At 41.0% G+C, this 16,028-nt stretch overlaps 1 protein-coding gene across 3 annotated transcripts in view; it reads right to left on the bottom strand.

Moving 5' to 3' along the window:
• LOC113407100 (SLIT-ROBO Rho GTPase-activating protein 2-like) overlaps nucleotides 1-16,028 on the bottom strand; it is a 202,654-nt gene that overhangs the window by 100,502 nt on the left and 86,124 nt on the right. For all 3 annotated transcript variants that reach the window (XM_026655147.1, XM_026655146.1, XM_026655148.1), the window contains exon 2: nucleotides 11,119-11,311. In XM_026655147.1, coding sequence (XP_026510932.1) covers nucleotides 11,119-11,311 — 193 coding nt within the window. The remainder of the gene's footprint in view (nucleotides 1-11,118; nucleotides 11,312-16,028) is intronic.

Below are 16,028 nucleotides of genomic sequence, written 5' to 3' on the forward strand. Positions count from 1 at the left end.
ACACTATCTCTAGCCCATAACTCAATGAAAGAAAGGATCGCAAGCAGACTAATGAAAAGTTACTGTTAAAATTTGCTGTAAAAGCCACATATTCCGTAAAACAACTTGTGAAATAGGCTGCGATGACAGCTTCACACACAGAAACTAGAAGTCAAATTAATTGCAAGGATTTGTAAGATCACCGTTAAGTGACAACACTGTGTGTGTGTGTGTGTGTATCGTGCCTTTCTGATAAAGATCTCAAAGCATGATTAAATATCCTCCTTTAAAAGATGGGGAAGCTGAGGCTGAGAGAGAAAACTTCTCACTTAAGTTAGTGGAAGGGTCAGGAATCAAACCCGCATTTTAATGACTTGCAGTTTCCTGCTCTAACCACTAGAAACCCTGTCTCCAATTCCTGAGGAGGATCTGTTGTTTCTTTTCCAATTCACTTCTTCACTCCTCTCACCTAGGCCAGTTCAGGGCTGCCAACTCTCCCTGCTCAGCCACTGCTGTGTGAAGCCTGCTAGCCAGCCTGCACAATCTGTGTCCTCACCCACTAGAAATGTCTGTTCCTGCCCACCTCCATCTCCCCAGCTTTCCAACGCATCACCTACCACGGTGGCCGCCCTACCAACTACTGAACAGTTTGGAACAAAGGGATAAATCATCAGTAGCTAGATTTTACAACTGATCTAAAAGATGGCATTTCTAGGAACCATAAGCATGGACAACTACAGAGGCTTAGAGACAAAACGGTCTCTTATTGAATCACTAGCACCTGGTTGTTCTCTGAATGTCTCCTATTCATGTACTAACCCAGTCTCACCCTGCTTAGCTTGCGAGAGCTGACAAAGTATGTAGCTGCAGACAAGAATCTATGCAGGAGGCCAGAGTGCAGCATGACATATGTGCTTTATTTTTCAAATAAAACAAGGCACAGACTCTGGCCATCATAAGAGATTAAAAAGTTAAATGGACAATTCCCAGCTGTCCAAACTGCTGCACTGTAACACTCGAAGCTATTCTAAGAAGGTGCATAGCAGAAATACCAAGGGCCCATGAAAGTTCGGTGACTAAAACTGCTGGTGTCTAATGGCGCCAGACAGCATGTTGACACACTGCATGTGGTCACACATGAAAGGCAGTCTTGCAGGAAAAAATCTCCAACGCCACACGATTCTAATTGGGATTGTCACCTTAAAGTCTGTGCAGTTAGTGCCATATCCTAATCTCAACCTCTGATAGCCACCACACAACAGTGCTCCAACAGATTTTTAATTTTTTATTTTAAGTCCTTTCATTTCTGTCTGTGGGCTCCCTTAACCCTTTCAGTACCTTGTTAAAGTAATACCATCTTGCATTTATACAAGTCTATTACCTCTCACTCCAACCTATTTACAAATAAATGAGATTCATTATTTGGTTGACAGTGACAATGTGCTCAGGACTAGTAAAAGACAAAAGGTAAAGGCAATCCCTACACTGAAGAGATTACAATCAAGAGGAGACAGACAGGAAAGACAGGATTGCACTGGAAAATGCAGGGGCAAGGATAAATGAAGGAGATGGGGTTTTTGTTTGTTTGTTTGTTTTTGGTTTTGTTGGTTTTTTATGTGTGTGTGTTTTTTTTTTTTTTAAGGGCTCCCTGATAATAAAAGCTATATATACACATACACAAATTATTTCAGCCACCTCTGAACTGCAGCAGTGTCTGGGGTAGAATGTGGCAGTTGTTTTCACAGCATACAGCAAAGCTACACAACCGTTCCTGAAGACAGGAAGTTAAAAATACAATTTCTAGCCATAACCACGGGCAGAATTGCAGCTATTCTTGCTCACTGTAGTTCTCAGAGGGGCTGGCACATTTTATTCTGTTTTTGATTTCAGGTCACCCACGAAGGAGATGTAAGTGTAAAAGTTGGATCGACTCCCAGCCATTCCTCTAGGTTTGACAGCATTGCTTCAATGGGCGATATGTTTGAATTAATTTAAAACAGACCTAAGCCCAAACTGCAAAGTTTGGATCTGAACTTCCTCCAAAGTTTAGAGGGGTCCACATGGAGGATGCAGATTCAGCCCAAACTCAAACTCTTCCTAAAGTCAGATTCAGGGCTTGAAACAAACCTCTCTCTTCTTGTTTAAAGCCTGTGCTACGACAACGGTAGATCTACAGAGCTTGTTTAGGTGAGTCTTAGCTGGACTGGATCTCAGCATTTGTGGGGAGAAATGAGGGTATGGGAGGTTGTGCACAGATTAAAAAACCTACCAAAGTAATGGTTTCTTAAGGCATGTGGATTTTTTTTTTTTTTGAGTGCTCTCTTTGTAAAATCCTGCAACTTTCACTTAAAAGTTTTTTGTCTGTCACCAGAGCAGAGCTAGAGACTAATCCAAGGCCTTTTAAGTTATTAAATTGCCCGTCCACATGACATCTGGCCAAGGAAATTGTGGATCAACAGACCATTTGTCCCTTCTACTGAAATCCCAAGCAAGGAACAGGAGCTGTTCAGGAAGTGAGGTGACGCTTTGAGGAACCCCCAGCCTAGTCCTGGAGCAGAAAACAGCCTTTTCTTAAAGGAGTTGCTAAACAAGAGGACTATGTCTGAGTGAGGTCAGGGAACAACCCCCCAGAGGAGAATGAACGTGGCACCAGGGAACAGCTTTGTGATCAATGTAAGCCTCTGAAAGATTTAGCATTTAAATGAACAGTGCCCTGGGATTTCACCCTGTGGGAGTACAGAAGTTCTCCAACTGCCCTTCAACTTTATTAGCAAGCAAATTTTCTGTTGTCATGATAGAAATAGGGGCTCAAGAGGGACAATGCTGAAAAACAGCAGCGTCTTGGACTTTATACATCATAAAAAGCAAAAAAAGAACAAGCTCAAATTTTTTAAAACATATTTTACATGTCACCTTAAAAAGATAGCCTTAAATATAGGCTTCACTAACAGATCATGTGGCCTCATTAGCCACTGAGTCCTTGTCTACACTAGACTTGATTTCCTAAACTTTTGCACCAGTGCTAATACTGGTACAATCATTGAATCTTGGCCAACAGTAGGATTCCTAGTGCAGGCAAGGCACTGACAGCATTTTAAAATTGCTGCTAAGAACATTTCCGCCTTAAGACCGGGCTTTTTGAATGCCTCCTTGAAGGAAAAGTCTTTACTTAAGTGGAAAATTTTCTGTCTCCAGTACCTATCATTCAGTAGAACTCTGCTCATCCAATGGTTTTTCTCTGTTAGTCAAGAGAAAATTACATGGAAGCCTTTGTTTTGGAACCTCCGCCATTTCCATAGTTGTACAGCATTTGCAAACAGACAGAAGGAAAGAAATTAAAGAAAACAATAGGTCACGTGAAATCCCAAACATTCACAGCTTCCCTTTAATTTAAGTTGGTATTCAGTATTAAAAGGGACTTTCATTTTCTGTGGGAATGGAGATGGATAATAATATTTTATACCTACGGGGCTGGCGACACAAGAACCAAGTTCTTCATGCATATCACATGGAACTATAGAGCCTGCTGAAGGCAAAACATTTCCAAGGAACGGAAGTTACTTTGGACCATGGGCCAGTGTAACTGGGTGTAATCTTGGACCAGTGCCAGAACCATAGTACTGATGGACTGAAGGATCAGTGACCATTTTAAAGTCTGATATATACAATCCAGGCTAGAAATTGTGTTCCCCCCCCCCCCACACACACACACTAGAATACGGGAATCAGTATCCAGGTGTATATATAGCATGCTTATAGACCTAGTAAGTGATAGATTTTTCAAGTCACAGCATCATGATTATGATCTTACTAATTCCCCATCTCATATCAATTCCAACATTAATGTAACAGAGACTATCTTTTGAATCATGAGATCTAGAAACTAATGCTCAACCACCTTCAGACCTTAGAACTTCGTTTACATGGTATTCAGCATTACTCACACTTCTACATAGTGGCTGGTAAAAATCACAGTGTCAAAGGCAGGGGTGAGAAACAAGGTAGACATTAGAATTATGACATTTTGAAGTCTAGTTTAATGACCTATCAGGGCTAGAGACTGACAAAAGCTGAATTTATACCAGGAAAATTTAGCTCCATAATTCTTCATGTGTGCAGCTCCACTGGTGGTTACAATGACAGAAGATTTAGTCTAGACAAACCTCCTGAACCATGACTGCATCATCTAACTCTACATAGGGCAAGACAGATGATACAGTGGTAAAATACCATCTGCACACTCCCTGTGTCTACACAAGTCTCCACTGGTGGAGAATGATGCGTCTTAACTTTCCAGGTGTAGACAAGATCACTGAGTAGGCCAATGCAACCAGGATGAGAAATCAAAAAGATGAGATTCCCAATTTCCAATGAAAAAAATTAAAAGGACAAAATATCACTATGATCATAATTACTTAATAAAATCCATTTTGGTTTAACGCTAATAGTGTATTCATCTAGTCAAAATATTTTACCAAATCCACCCAAAAACCTGCATTCTCTCCCCCTTAAAATTAGTAACCTCTGGAGATTCTGAAGACCTAAAATTATGTTTCTCTGTAAATTGCTGATTCAAATCAATATCTTAAGAAAGCCTTCCTGACACTGCTCATGCTCGTTGTAAATTCAAAGAATTTCAAGCATTGACATATATCCTTGCTTTCCAACCCGCCTTCCAAACATTCCAGTTTGGAACATCTGTTGTTTACAAATGCTCAGCTTGAAGGCTGCCAGACTTGTTCTGCATCCTCTACTTCAACGCAGAGGCTGCCAGAAAGTCATCTGAATTTCATGCTAGGATGTGCTGGCCATTCCTCTATTCAGCAGTTGACAATTGATGCTCAGGATCCTACTTCCCAATATTATCCTGGTTCTCTAAAGTTATTTTATAATTTTGTCTTAAAATAGTCTGCAGACTTATATTTGTTTAGTAGTCTTTTTTTTTTTATTTCTCCCCTTAAGAAAATTGCTGAACATTTGCAATGCTATTTATATATTCTTCATGGTATTTGCTACTCTGGATGAACGGGCAGATCAAATCACAGAAGATCCAGAATTCTGAATGTTAGACTGAAAGGTGTGAGGGCTGAAGGTCTGAGAACTCCCACAGTGGTTGGATGAACCCTTCGGTAGTTGGTAGAAGCTACACTCTGTTTTGTCATGCTTCTTTTAAGGAACCTTAAGACTGAAGGCCAGTCACAGTAACATCTGCTGCAATGCATGTGGAGAGTGACTAGTGTTCTGGGTGCCTCAATTTCTGAGTGGCCAAATTCGGATGACTTAAAGGGGCTAAGTTTTGCAAGTGCTGAGTATCCACCCTTTGAAAGTCAGGCTCCGGCAGCTTAAGAAGCTGGGCTGCAAGGGAAACAGCTCTTATTTTTGTTTTGAACATTACATGATCTAAGGGAATACCTAGCAAGAGGTACTAAAAAGTGCTCACCAAATAAGTACCTCAGATACAAATATTCTCGCAATTCAGTGTTCTCTACCTGAAATTCCCCTTTAAAAGAAAAAAAAAAGGGGGAGGGGGGAAGGAGTCAAAGTTGACAGCTCCAGGAGACATGGACTAGTGGTTAAAAGCAAATGAAATCCAAGTTCTCATTCTGACTGTCATCAACTCATGTGCCACCTTGGTTAAGTCAATCTGTGCCTCGGTTTCCCAAGCTGTAAAATGGGGACAGCAGTCACCCACCTTGGTAAACCACTCAGATGCTCCAGTGAAGGTGGTTATAAAATATTGTGCAAACACATACACAACCCGTTTCAATCCACCACTGTCTATTCATAGCTTATTGCCGGCAGCCAGTAGTCTAGGTTTCAAAATATCCCCTAAAAAGAAGGGTACAGCTGCCTCAAACCAAAGCTCATGATGTGGCCATGCCTAACAAAAATAAACCCAACACAAGTCTGCACCTCACAGTGCCCATGTCTACTGCTCTGTTTTCATACAGCAGTGAGAGTGGTGGTGAAATAATTTCAATTTCAAGGCTGAAACTTTGGGCCTGCTGCTCTTGACAGCATTCCATTACATGAACCCACGTACAGTAACTTGGCAATGACATGGTAGCTTTTGATTATGAAAGTACATGCAAATTATAGGGTAATTGCCTAACAAATTTCCTCCTTTGTTTGAAGTTTGTTAGGTCATCTAAAAATTGCCAGTGACAATTGCAAGCGACATGGTAACCTGCCATTGAACAACATGGTATCTTGTGACATAATTACCATGTTATATGAAGGAACGTGTTATTATTGTGTATATTTAGGGTTCTGGCCTCTCAATTACAGAGTTGCCACATGGTTGTGTGTCCTGGAAAGTCATGCAATACCATGGAAATCCACCAGGACAGAAGTCTGACAATTGGATTTGCTCAGATAGTCTTTTAGGAAGTTTTAGGTTTGAACAGGACTTGAAACATCTGTATAAAAACACTTTTGGCTAAATTCCATCTCCACTGTTTAGAAAAGAATAGTGTTTGTGATAGTTAATTATGCTTTGAACTCAACCACAACTAGCAAGGCTGTAACCACAAAGCAGTCACTCAAAGGGCTGAGTCACAATAGCACTCCATTAAATATTAACTACAGGTGTATTCAGTGCTTGAAACACGGCCTGAAAGGGGGCTTCTAGGAGGAAAGATAACATCTGTGTCTAATGAACAACACTCATTCAAGGTTCTGCCTCATTTAGATTTACCATTTTTCTAAATTTGTCCAACAGAACAGTCTCCTCCCCCATGATACAAGGACATTTATGTCACATATTGCTATTGAGTGATGTGCAATGTAACGTGGCAGTGCCGCAACAAAATATGGCCACATGGAGATGTTTCACTCTTGACCCTGGAAGCATTGCTTGTACAAAGCAAGACTACATAGACAACTAAGATGATGGCACAAATAGCAGAATTCAATCCATTCAAAACGCTGCTGGTAAAGTTGCCTCTCCTTTGCAGCTCTGACTGATTGATTCTCCACGTTCAAACTCTTCAATGGATTTCCCCTTGCCTGCTCCACTGGTCTCATGTTTTTGCCCTCCCTTCAAGGTCCACTCCTGTTGTTTCTTTTAACTCTCCATATCAATTCCTTTGTGAGCCTGTCAGTTTTCTAGTTTCTCTTTGTAGTCTTCTTCCATTCTCATTTTCACATCTTCTTCCATGCTGCCCTGTACATCCAGAGCAGCCTCCTCCTCCCAATGCATCAGGAATGCTTCTTCAAAACACTTCTGAGAAGCCTTTCAAAAATAATTTCTTTAAGACTTCTATATCATGTTAAACTTATTCCCTTATCTGAAAAACAACGGGCATCTCATCAATGTAGTCTATGTCTAATTAAGACAATAAGCTATGGGCAGGAAGTGGATCTAAAGTTTTTAAAAGATCCAAACATCCTCCTGGGCCTCAAAAGAATAACAGTTGGTAAGTGGCTAACCTAAATCCATATTCCCCCTCTCTCTTAACCATATACAAGGACTAGGAGACCACGTGCCCAGTAGTTACAGCAAAGGATTGGGATCCAAGTCTCGGCTGCTAATCCACACAGAGCCAAATGAGTCACTATGGTATGTGACCTCAGAGAAGTCATTTCAGTTCACAGTGCCTCACCCAGCCAACTTAAGGAATAGTGTTAAAATGCCAGGCCCCATTGAAAGCCATATGTTGCATCTGTACACAACTTTATGCAAAAACAAAATTGGTTAATTTTAAAGTGAGTTGATTTGAAGACAAAGATGCTGTGTCTGAGGAGAGACTTGAGGCTTTTTTCTAGCCATGTTATTCCCTGACCCTACCATCATCAAAATTCCTATCTCCTTGCTTTCCTTCACATTGCACAATTCTAACTAGGACATCCCACAGCAAGAGACAATGCTTTAAATACTAACTTTTCCCCCTGATTCTGCTGTGCACTGTTGAATAGTTTGAGAGTGGCTGCAGTTCAGTGGTAGGTTAAGCTATTACAGTACATCTAGGTCTAAATCATGTAGACCTTACAATAGATAAAGCTAGCATGTGAGCTTTGCAAGGACCAAGAATGATTGCAGGATTTAGTCTCTGGAGTTCCAAGTGCTTTGGGATGCTACCCAAGTATGCAGTATTCAAGCCATGCCCCATCCCCTCCAATCATCTACTAGCCTTGAGCATGGTACCTTTGTGCATTAACCAGCCAAATGACTGAGCCTGCAGGATCAATATGTTGCTTGCTTCCTTAGGTAGTATTTTTAAGTATTGCTTGCCTTAACATCTACAAGAGGTAATGATGGCCAACCAAACTATACAAGGAACTACCCAGAACAGGTTGTTTCAAAACATTTTTCACTGCTGTGGCCAAAAAACCATCCATATCTAGATTATCCTCAATGGAGGAGTAAAGGGGAAAAATAACCCAAAGTCTGACCACATTTTTGCCCTGAAGACTGCCAAGTATGCGCTTCAACAAACTACTATAATGAGCACAAGTTCTAAAAGGCCAGAAGGCTTCACACAGAAAATGCTCTGCTCTAGCCTGGAAAAGTCAGTGAGAGAAAGAGAAGGAATGACCAACAGGATTCCTACAGCCAGCCTTAACTATGTCTACAGGATGTGACGTGAAAAGCTAAACTAACAAGTTCTCAGAGCATTTAGATAACACCTTGAATTGCAGCTGGAAGAGGGAGGGGCACTCAGTACAAAAACATCTGAAGATGTTATATGCCTATAATGGCCTGTCCAACTCAGACTGGCTGCATTCTGCACTAGCCGGGGCCTTTTAATCCTTTTGTCACCAGGCAAAACGACTCTATTTTTGAAGAGTTATTAGAAATACAAAATTAGGCTCTTTAAAAAAAAAGATCACATGCATTGAAACCACCTACTGCAATACTCTGCCTAATACCTTTGAACAACAAACAGTGCAGCATCATTTAAGACCCTGCTGGATTTTTATTAATCACTCCCATATTAAAGAGCCAATGAAAGCCTCAAACAAGAGGATAGCAATGTACACCCTTCCAACATTAGATTGTTAATGCAAGAGCATTTCCTTTGGGAGGTTTTATACCATCATTTAATATAAATGTATTTTCTCAAATTTCATTGGCAAAACGAGAACAGTCTAATCAGGATGTAGCAGAATTAATCACCGTTCAAGACACAACTTTAGCCCATTTTTAGTGGTGTCTGCAGAAAGCACACAGCTTTCAGTTCCACAAAAGTTTTTACTGCTGCTGGAAAGGACAGAAAAAATCTTCAAGGCACAATTATGGTTCTATAAATACATAGAAGAATTCTCTGGCAACCTCTGTTTAATAGCTCTGTTTAGAGGTCAGACTTTGTGGGTGATATAATGCAGTGTGTGTTTTAATGAGGATGTTTGCATTAAGTATCAGTTTGGCAGAGAACAAAAGGTGAGTTACATCAAAGCTGTATTAAAAAAAAGAAGTCACAGGGTGACTATTTAATGGCTTCCAGAGAAAGCTTTCTAGTATAAAAAGGAAAATTGCTCCCCCACCAGCACCAACAACGTGTGTCCCCAAATACAGCAATTAAAAAAGCCCAATAAAAAGAGAGATAATGCTGTGATCCAACCCTGGCTAGAATTTAAAAAAAAACTGTATTTTGGGTGGAGGCAGATCCAGATGGATCCCTTCAGAGGAAAAAAGGCTGATCTGTCCAAAATTGAAGTGATTCATATCCCAAGACTACTTTTGCCTGGAGTTGCCACCACAGCTGCTATCTTGACAACAAAACATGACAAGCTTTGTGCATGTTGGGATATCAGCTGCAGCAGCGCCATGCAAGAAAGCCAGGATAAGGGACTCCTTTGTTCTGATGATCTGGCCACAAGATGGTCTCCAAATTTTAAGCTGCTCTGCATTCTCTGCATTATATAAACTTGTGTGCACACTCCCACCAGCATTCCAGCACTATGCATATACATACTCTAGCCTAAATAATAGTTAATAAGATGAATAGACATTCTTGTCTGATGGCAGAAAGGAAAATATCAGTGGTTCGTCACATCAAACAAAGTTCAGCACATGCTGGGTAATCCCACTCAAGCATCAAACTCATCACAACACGGGGGGGGGAGGGGGGGGGAAGAAGGAGGTAGCAGCCAAGGAAACGTGTTCAGGGCACCAGAACGTGATGTTTTAATCAAGTGAGAATAGTGCAAACCCTGATCTAAAAACAAGAGCTGCACTACAAAAGCAACTAAAATAACCTGGTCAGAACTGTATTGGATTGTCCTGTTTTGCACGTTGTCCTCAACTACCAACTCCCCAGGTAGGGACTCACTTGTTTGGGGCACTTCTTCAATCATGTAACACCCTACACACCCACATGGATATATAAACGAATAATCTTCTCTGGTTTCCTCCCACTTCATGGTGTTATCATCATGGTAGAATCAAAGAAGCCAAAAATATTTTACAGACTGACCTGGATCATATGAAAGTTCCACTAGAGAATCATACTTTTATCTGACACACAAATCTTCTAGCTGAAGGATTTTTAACCTGCCATCACCTTAGTATCTAGGTACCATACACAAAAATTTGGATCATCTCCTCCATCCAAAAGTACCATTAACTCCACTTCTCCACCATTTATGCTGCTTTTCTTCCTGAGGCCAGGATCAAAAGTGATGGCATTGCAGAAGTAAGGGTTTTCTTAGGAGTATACTAACCCCCACCCCCAGAACTGAGGAGTTTTACTTAATGGATTTTTAACTAAAAAGAGAGATATAGCAAACACAATAAATTCATAATATTAGAAAAAAGTATTCCCTTAATAGTCAAGATAAAAGCCAAACACATCTAGGGAAGAGCTCTGATTCTGCCCTTCACTTTACACGCGTGTCAGCTCCCTCATTAAGTTATTCTCTATTTTCCACTATCCACCATTCCATTCCCCCTTGGAGTTACACTCCACCAGCAATAGTTGTGCTAATCCAGCCAATTAACTCACGCACAAAAGGGAAACTACTTTTTTCAAACACACACCTGGGTCACTTGAGAGAATAAGGATTTTCCCCTTTAAGTTCCTAACAAAGGGACATGCTGCCCCCTTCCCTCCCCTGCCACCCCCCAACGTTCAATATTTCAGCTCTCTCCTCCCATCCCCATGCCCAGCCTCCAGAAGGAACTTTGCAAAACTCTACTTGAATTGCTGGTCTTTGGTGCTCCTTGTTTTAGCCAGGAATCTCTCAGCCAACTTCTCCAAGTTCCTTGAGTAATCCATCTCGATCTCTGCCTTCTTGCGGAAGAAATCCTGCAAGTCCTGAAGTAGCTGGACCCGAAGCTCGCACTGTTGGTCGAGGCATTTCAGCTGCTCAATGAGTTGGGTGCGAATCTCTGAGCAAGGAGAGAACCGAACAAAATACCAAGTGTTAAATAGAAGCCCAACAAAGGAAAACCAAAATGATAAAAGTTAACCTAGTAAATCAAGGTTAAAAGAGCTCTCCCTCCCCATCAAGAGATCACCAAAAGCATCCAATTAACTGTATCCATAGTTAGAAAATGGTTACAATTACGTTTAGGTGACTATGGCCACAGGACGAGAGTAAGGCGATCTGGAACCCAATATTGTACACTTACAAGCAAAGCTCTACTGCTGAAAATTTCATCAATCCTAAATGTCATGGGCATATCTGTCATTAAGAAATGGTCACTTCCCCAAAAATGTCCTGAATCTCAGCCTAGATAAGACTGCAAAGCTGCAATCTCTCCTCTTCCCCTGCACCTCAAAAATCACTCCACAAAGTCTCTCAATCAAACTCCTTCGTTGACTATTCCTGAGGCAAAACCAAAGGAGCTGTGTGCGTTTTGGATATTCCCAAAAGACACCAATTTGGGATTATTTAGTTAAGTGCAGTTAGTGTGAAACCTCCATTATTAACACAGCACCACCAAACGGATAAACCCCTGTTTGGAGGAGCCAGACAGCATTTCCACTTGGACAAAGCCTCCAAAAGTAACACTTTCTTTTAAAAAAGGATCTCTCCGAATAACATGTATACACATGTATGCCATCCATAAGCCTTTTCAGGTACAAGTGTTCTTTAATGCTGTTTATGAAGCAGAATTATTAGCAGCAATACCAGTTTGCATTTATATGGCATATTTCATTTAAGATTTCAAGGCATTTTACAAATGTGAAATCAACCCTTGAAGCTTTTGGAGATAGGCTGTTAATCTCATTTTACTGATGGAGAAAATGACACAGAATGGCTAATGAGTAGCCCACATTCACACAGTGAATCAGCGTGAAGCAGAGATGTCACAGTCCCTTGCTTTAAAAAAAAAAAAAAAAAATACGAACTGGCAGTTATTGAGTTACTAGGAGAATATTTAGCTTCCAACTCTAGCAATTAACACAACAAGAAAATAATAAAATATGTACTTTCATCTGAGGATCTCTGGGTGCTCAAACATTAATTAGAGCTGCCTATTATCACTGGTGATTTGCTGCTGCTTCTTCCTAAGTGTTGAAAAAACATGTTGTTCCAGGACTGAATTTAAACTGCAATGTAAGTTAGCAAATGAAGTACTTAGCATTCAGGTCTTCTTCTACATGCACAGCTTTGTTTATGCCCGTGGATTGCACGGATGCAAAGCTTTATGATAATGGTCTTATTTGGGGCTGTGGTTGGAAAGTACTTATTCCTAGAATGATCCATTTGAACAACGTAACAGACACTGAAGTAGATTAACAAGACCATTTTTAATGGCACTACAGACAGATTAATAAACTTAAACATTAGTGCAACCAGCTTTGCTTGCCTCCCTGAGCACATCTGTCCTCTTGTCACTGACGGAAACTTATCAGGATCCAGCTCTGACCACTTTACCCTGCCAATGCACCACAAAGACCAGCAGGACAGTGTGAACAAGAAACAGTTCCATGGAGTTCAGTGACAACTCTCAAGCAAAGTGATCATACACCCTTATTTGGGAGGCGGGATAGAGGGAGAAAGGAGGAGCAGTGGTAAGGGGTTCTGTTTCAGGTTGTTGTTTTCCCCCCCCAAAAAGTCAGGATATTAGTTAATTTTTTCAAGTTATGAGATAACTTAAGGCTCTCAAATTTGAGTTGATCTTTGTAAAAAAGAGTTTAAATTGGAAGTCTTGCTTTCCCAACAGTTTACCATCCAAGGCAATTCAGAACACACAGTTCAAGGAGCAGGTAAAGGGTGTGATTCCCCCCAGCTGCTCTCTCCCCATAAATGCTACATGAGGACAAACCTGGTCAACTGTAATTTTTTTCTGGTTGGAGAACTCATGCATCTTCTATCCCTCTGTCAGGGAAAATAAAATTACATGCAAATATGCAAACTTATAGTTGTGTTCATTTATTTTCCGTCAAAACACCAAGCCACATTCATTCCTTCAGGCAGAGTAAAGTGTCAATTGCACTTCCTTCTCCTAGTGTGGCCTGCTACAAAACACAGGATGGGGTTCACACTCTGGGAAAGGTACCACTGCCATCTGTTCTTACAGTCAGGGTTAGATTCCATTTCCATCAGGGCTCCATAGAAGCCAAGCCAGGGGAGACCACAATGGACAGGCACACAGTATTCTTTTAAGTGCACACTGATCATGATCCATGGGCTTCTTGAAAAGGGCCATTGAAACCATTCATGCTGCCAACTGTGGAGTACCCTACGTAGGCAATGTTTAAAAAAACAAAAAAAACAAAAAACAAAAAAAAAACACCACACACCCTACATGTTATCTCTCCTGCAAATTTGTGATACCATGCTGCACATTCATTTCCACATGGCAGTAACATTTCAGGATTTACAGGGGTTGGAGGAAGCAAAACACTTAACACTAACACAAAATTTACTAGCAGTTATTTAATGGTTGATACTCAGTCTACACTATATTTCTTCCCCATTCGGCTTTCTCCCCATTTCCAAAAGCAATAATGGATTTGAAAAGCTTTGTATGCGTGATGAGCTTATTAACGTGCTATGCAAATAGACCTCTTTTCCATCTGTGGCTTTGTCGGTAAGACTGATACAGGAATGAAGGTGAGCCAGCTATATATAATAGACTGAGGAGCAGACAGAGCATTCCATAAGGAATGTGCAGTAATTCATTGTTTCCTTGGTGTAATGAATCACTCTCCTCACCACTTAACCTAATACTCATTTGCAAGTCTGCTATTCTGACACAGAACATCCTGCAAGGCCAACCGCATTAGCGAATTTCTCCTCCTCCCACCCCTCACCTCCTCAAGTAAAACTGATGGTCACATACAGTCAGGTGGTGTTGCTATGTGGTAACTAAGGAAAGACTCCCATTGATTTCAATGAACTTTGCCTCAAGCTCTAAACCTTTAATAGGGTAAAAAAAAAAATGTAGCTAGCACACACACAGGTAACAGAGGCACCTGAAAAGTAGATTCCGATCTGTGTCCCAGTAAAAATGGCACAAGCATCATGCATGCAGCAAGTCACTGGCATGCAATGGGTTCTATTAAAAGGTGGAGTAGACAGTTGTGTTTGTTTTTTTAAATAAGAGGGGTTCTATTACCAGAGCGTGGGGGAGGAGCACAGCAGTGCCGAGTACTATCTAGAGCGGGGGGGGGAGGGGGTGTCCTTAAACTTCATTGCACTGTGACCCCCTTCTGACAACAAAAATTACTACATGACCACAGGAAGGGGGACCGAAGCCTGAGCCCCGCTGCCCAAGGCTGAAGCCCTCAGGATTTGGCTTGAGCCCTAGGTGGTGGAGCTCAGACTTTGGCTTCAGCGCCGGGCTCCAGCAGGTTTTATGCCAGCGCTGGTGACCCCATTAAAACGGGGTCGTGACCCACTGTGGGGTCCTCACCCACAGTTTGAGAACCGCTGATCTAGAACCTCACCCTCTTTCAATACCCCAATTTTAGAAGACCCTATAACAAATAATTTTAAAATTATTTGTTAATTAACTGATCTATTGCTTGTAGATGCTCCCTCCAAATGCTTGGAAATGAAAATGCCTCTTCCTCCCTATTTTTGTAATAGCTTGTTTTTTTACATTTGGCAATTTAGTGATGATTTTCACCCTATGGTTCCAAAATCATAGTTAAAAATTAAAATGGCATATTCTGTTTGCTCCATTATTTATGTACCAAGTGTCCTATGGACTGCAGCCCACCTCCTGACACGTCTGTTAGTGAACCATTGCTCCAGAGACTCAAGAGAGCACTGACAGTGGCTCCATTTTCCCCTCAATATTTTTTTTTTTTAACAGCGGTGGAAGAAAAATATGTTTCTCGGGAATTTTCCAGTTCCATGAACAGGGCCAATTAGATAGGCAGAACTGCAAGGTCTCAATGCGTGGATGAAATATGGTGTTTGAAGGAGGAATTTAGGTTTATGAGGAACTGGACCACCTTTTTGGGAAAGGAGGAGTCTATACAGGAAGCTCCAACAAAATCAAAATGGAAGAAGACTGTTAGAATGTAAAGGCAGGGGAAAGACGATAGGTGTGGAGGAGCACACAGTTCAGACATACGCATCCCTTAGGGAAGGATTTATTAAAGGGGATACTCTATATCCTAGCAAAGAGGAGATGACAGAAGTTGATAAAGTACAGGTAGGAACTGAAGAAAGGAAAGAAAAGGGAAGAAAGAATCCCATTCAATTACACCACATGAAGGCAGACAACCAAATATTGACAAATCTGATAAGTGCTTATATACAAGTAATACAGTAGGTCACACTGGTGGGAAGTGGCACTACATGTGAAAAGAAAGCCATGTCAAATATACTAAAAACCTTAAATGAATCAAACAATACCACAGAATCTCTATGGATAAAAATTCCAAGCATTAATAAGGGTATATAATACCGAGCGGAAATATACCACCAAGCACCTGACAGGTCCTTGACTCTGACTGAAATGCTCAGAGAGATTAGAGAGGCTACAAAACAGAAAACCCAATAATAGTGGATACAGCTATGATTTAGACAGGTGTTTTTAGTAAAAGTCATGGACAGGTCACTGGCAATAAACAAAAATTCACGGTCCATGACATGACTTTTTACAAAATACCAGTGACTAAATCTTGGGGGGAGGAGGG

This window comes from Terrapene carolina, unplaced genomic scaffold, assembly GCF_002925995.2.
Source record: "Terrapene carolina triunguis isolate 2854851 unplaced genomic scaffold, T_m_triunguis-2.0 Scaffold198, whole genome shotgun sequence".
Taxonomy (NCBI): domain Eukaryota; kingdom Metazoa; phylum Chordata; order Testudines; family Emydidae; genus Terrapene; species Terrapene triunguis.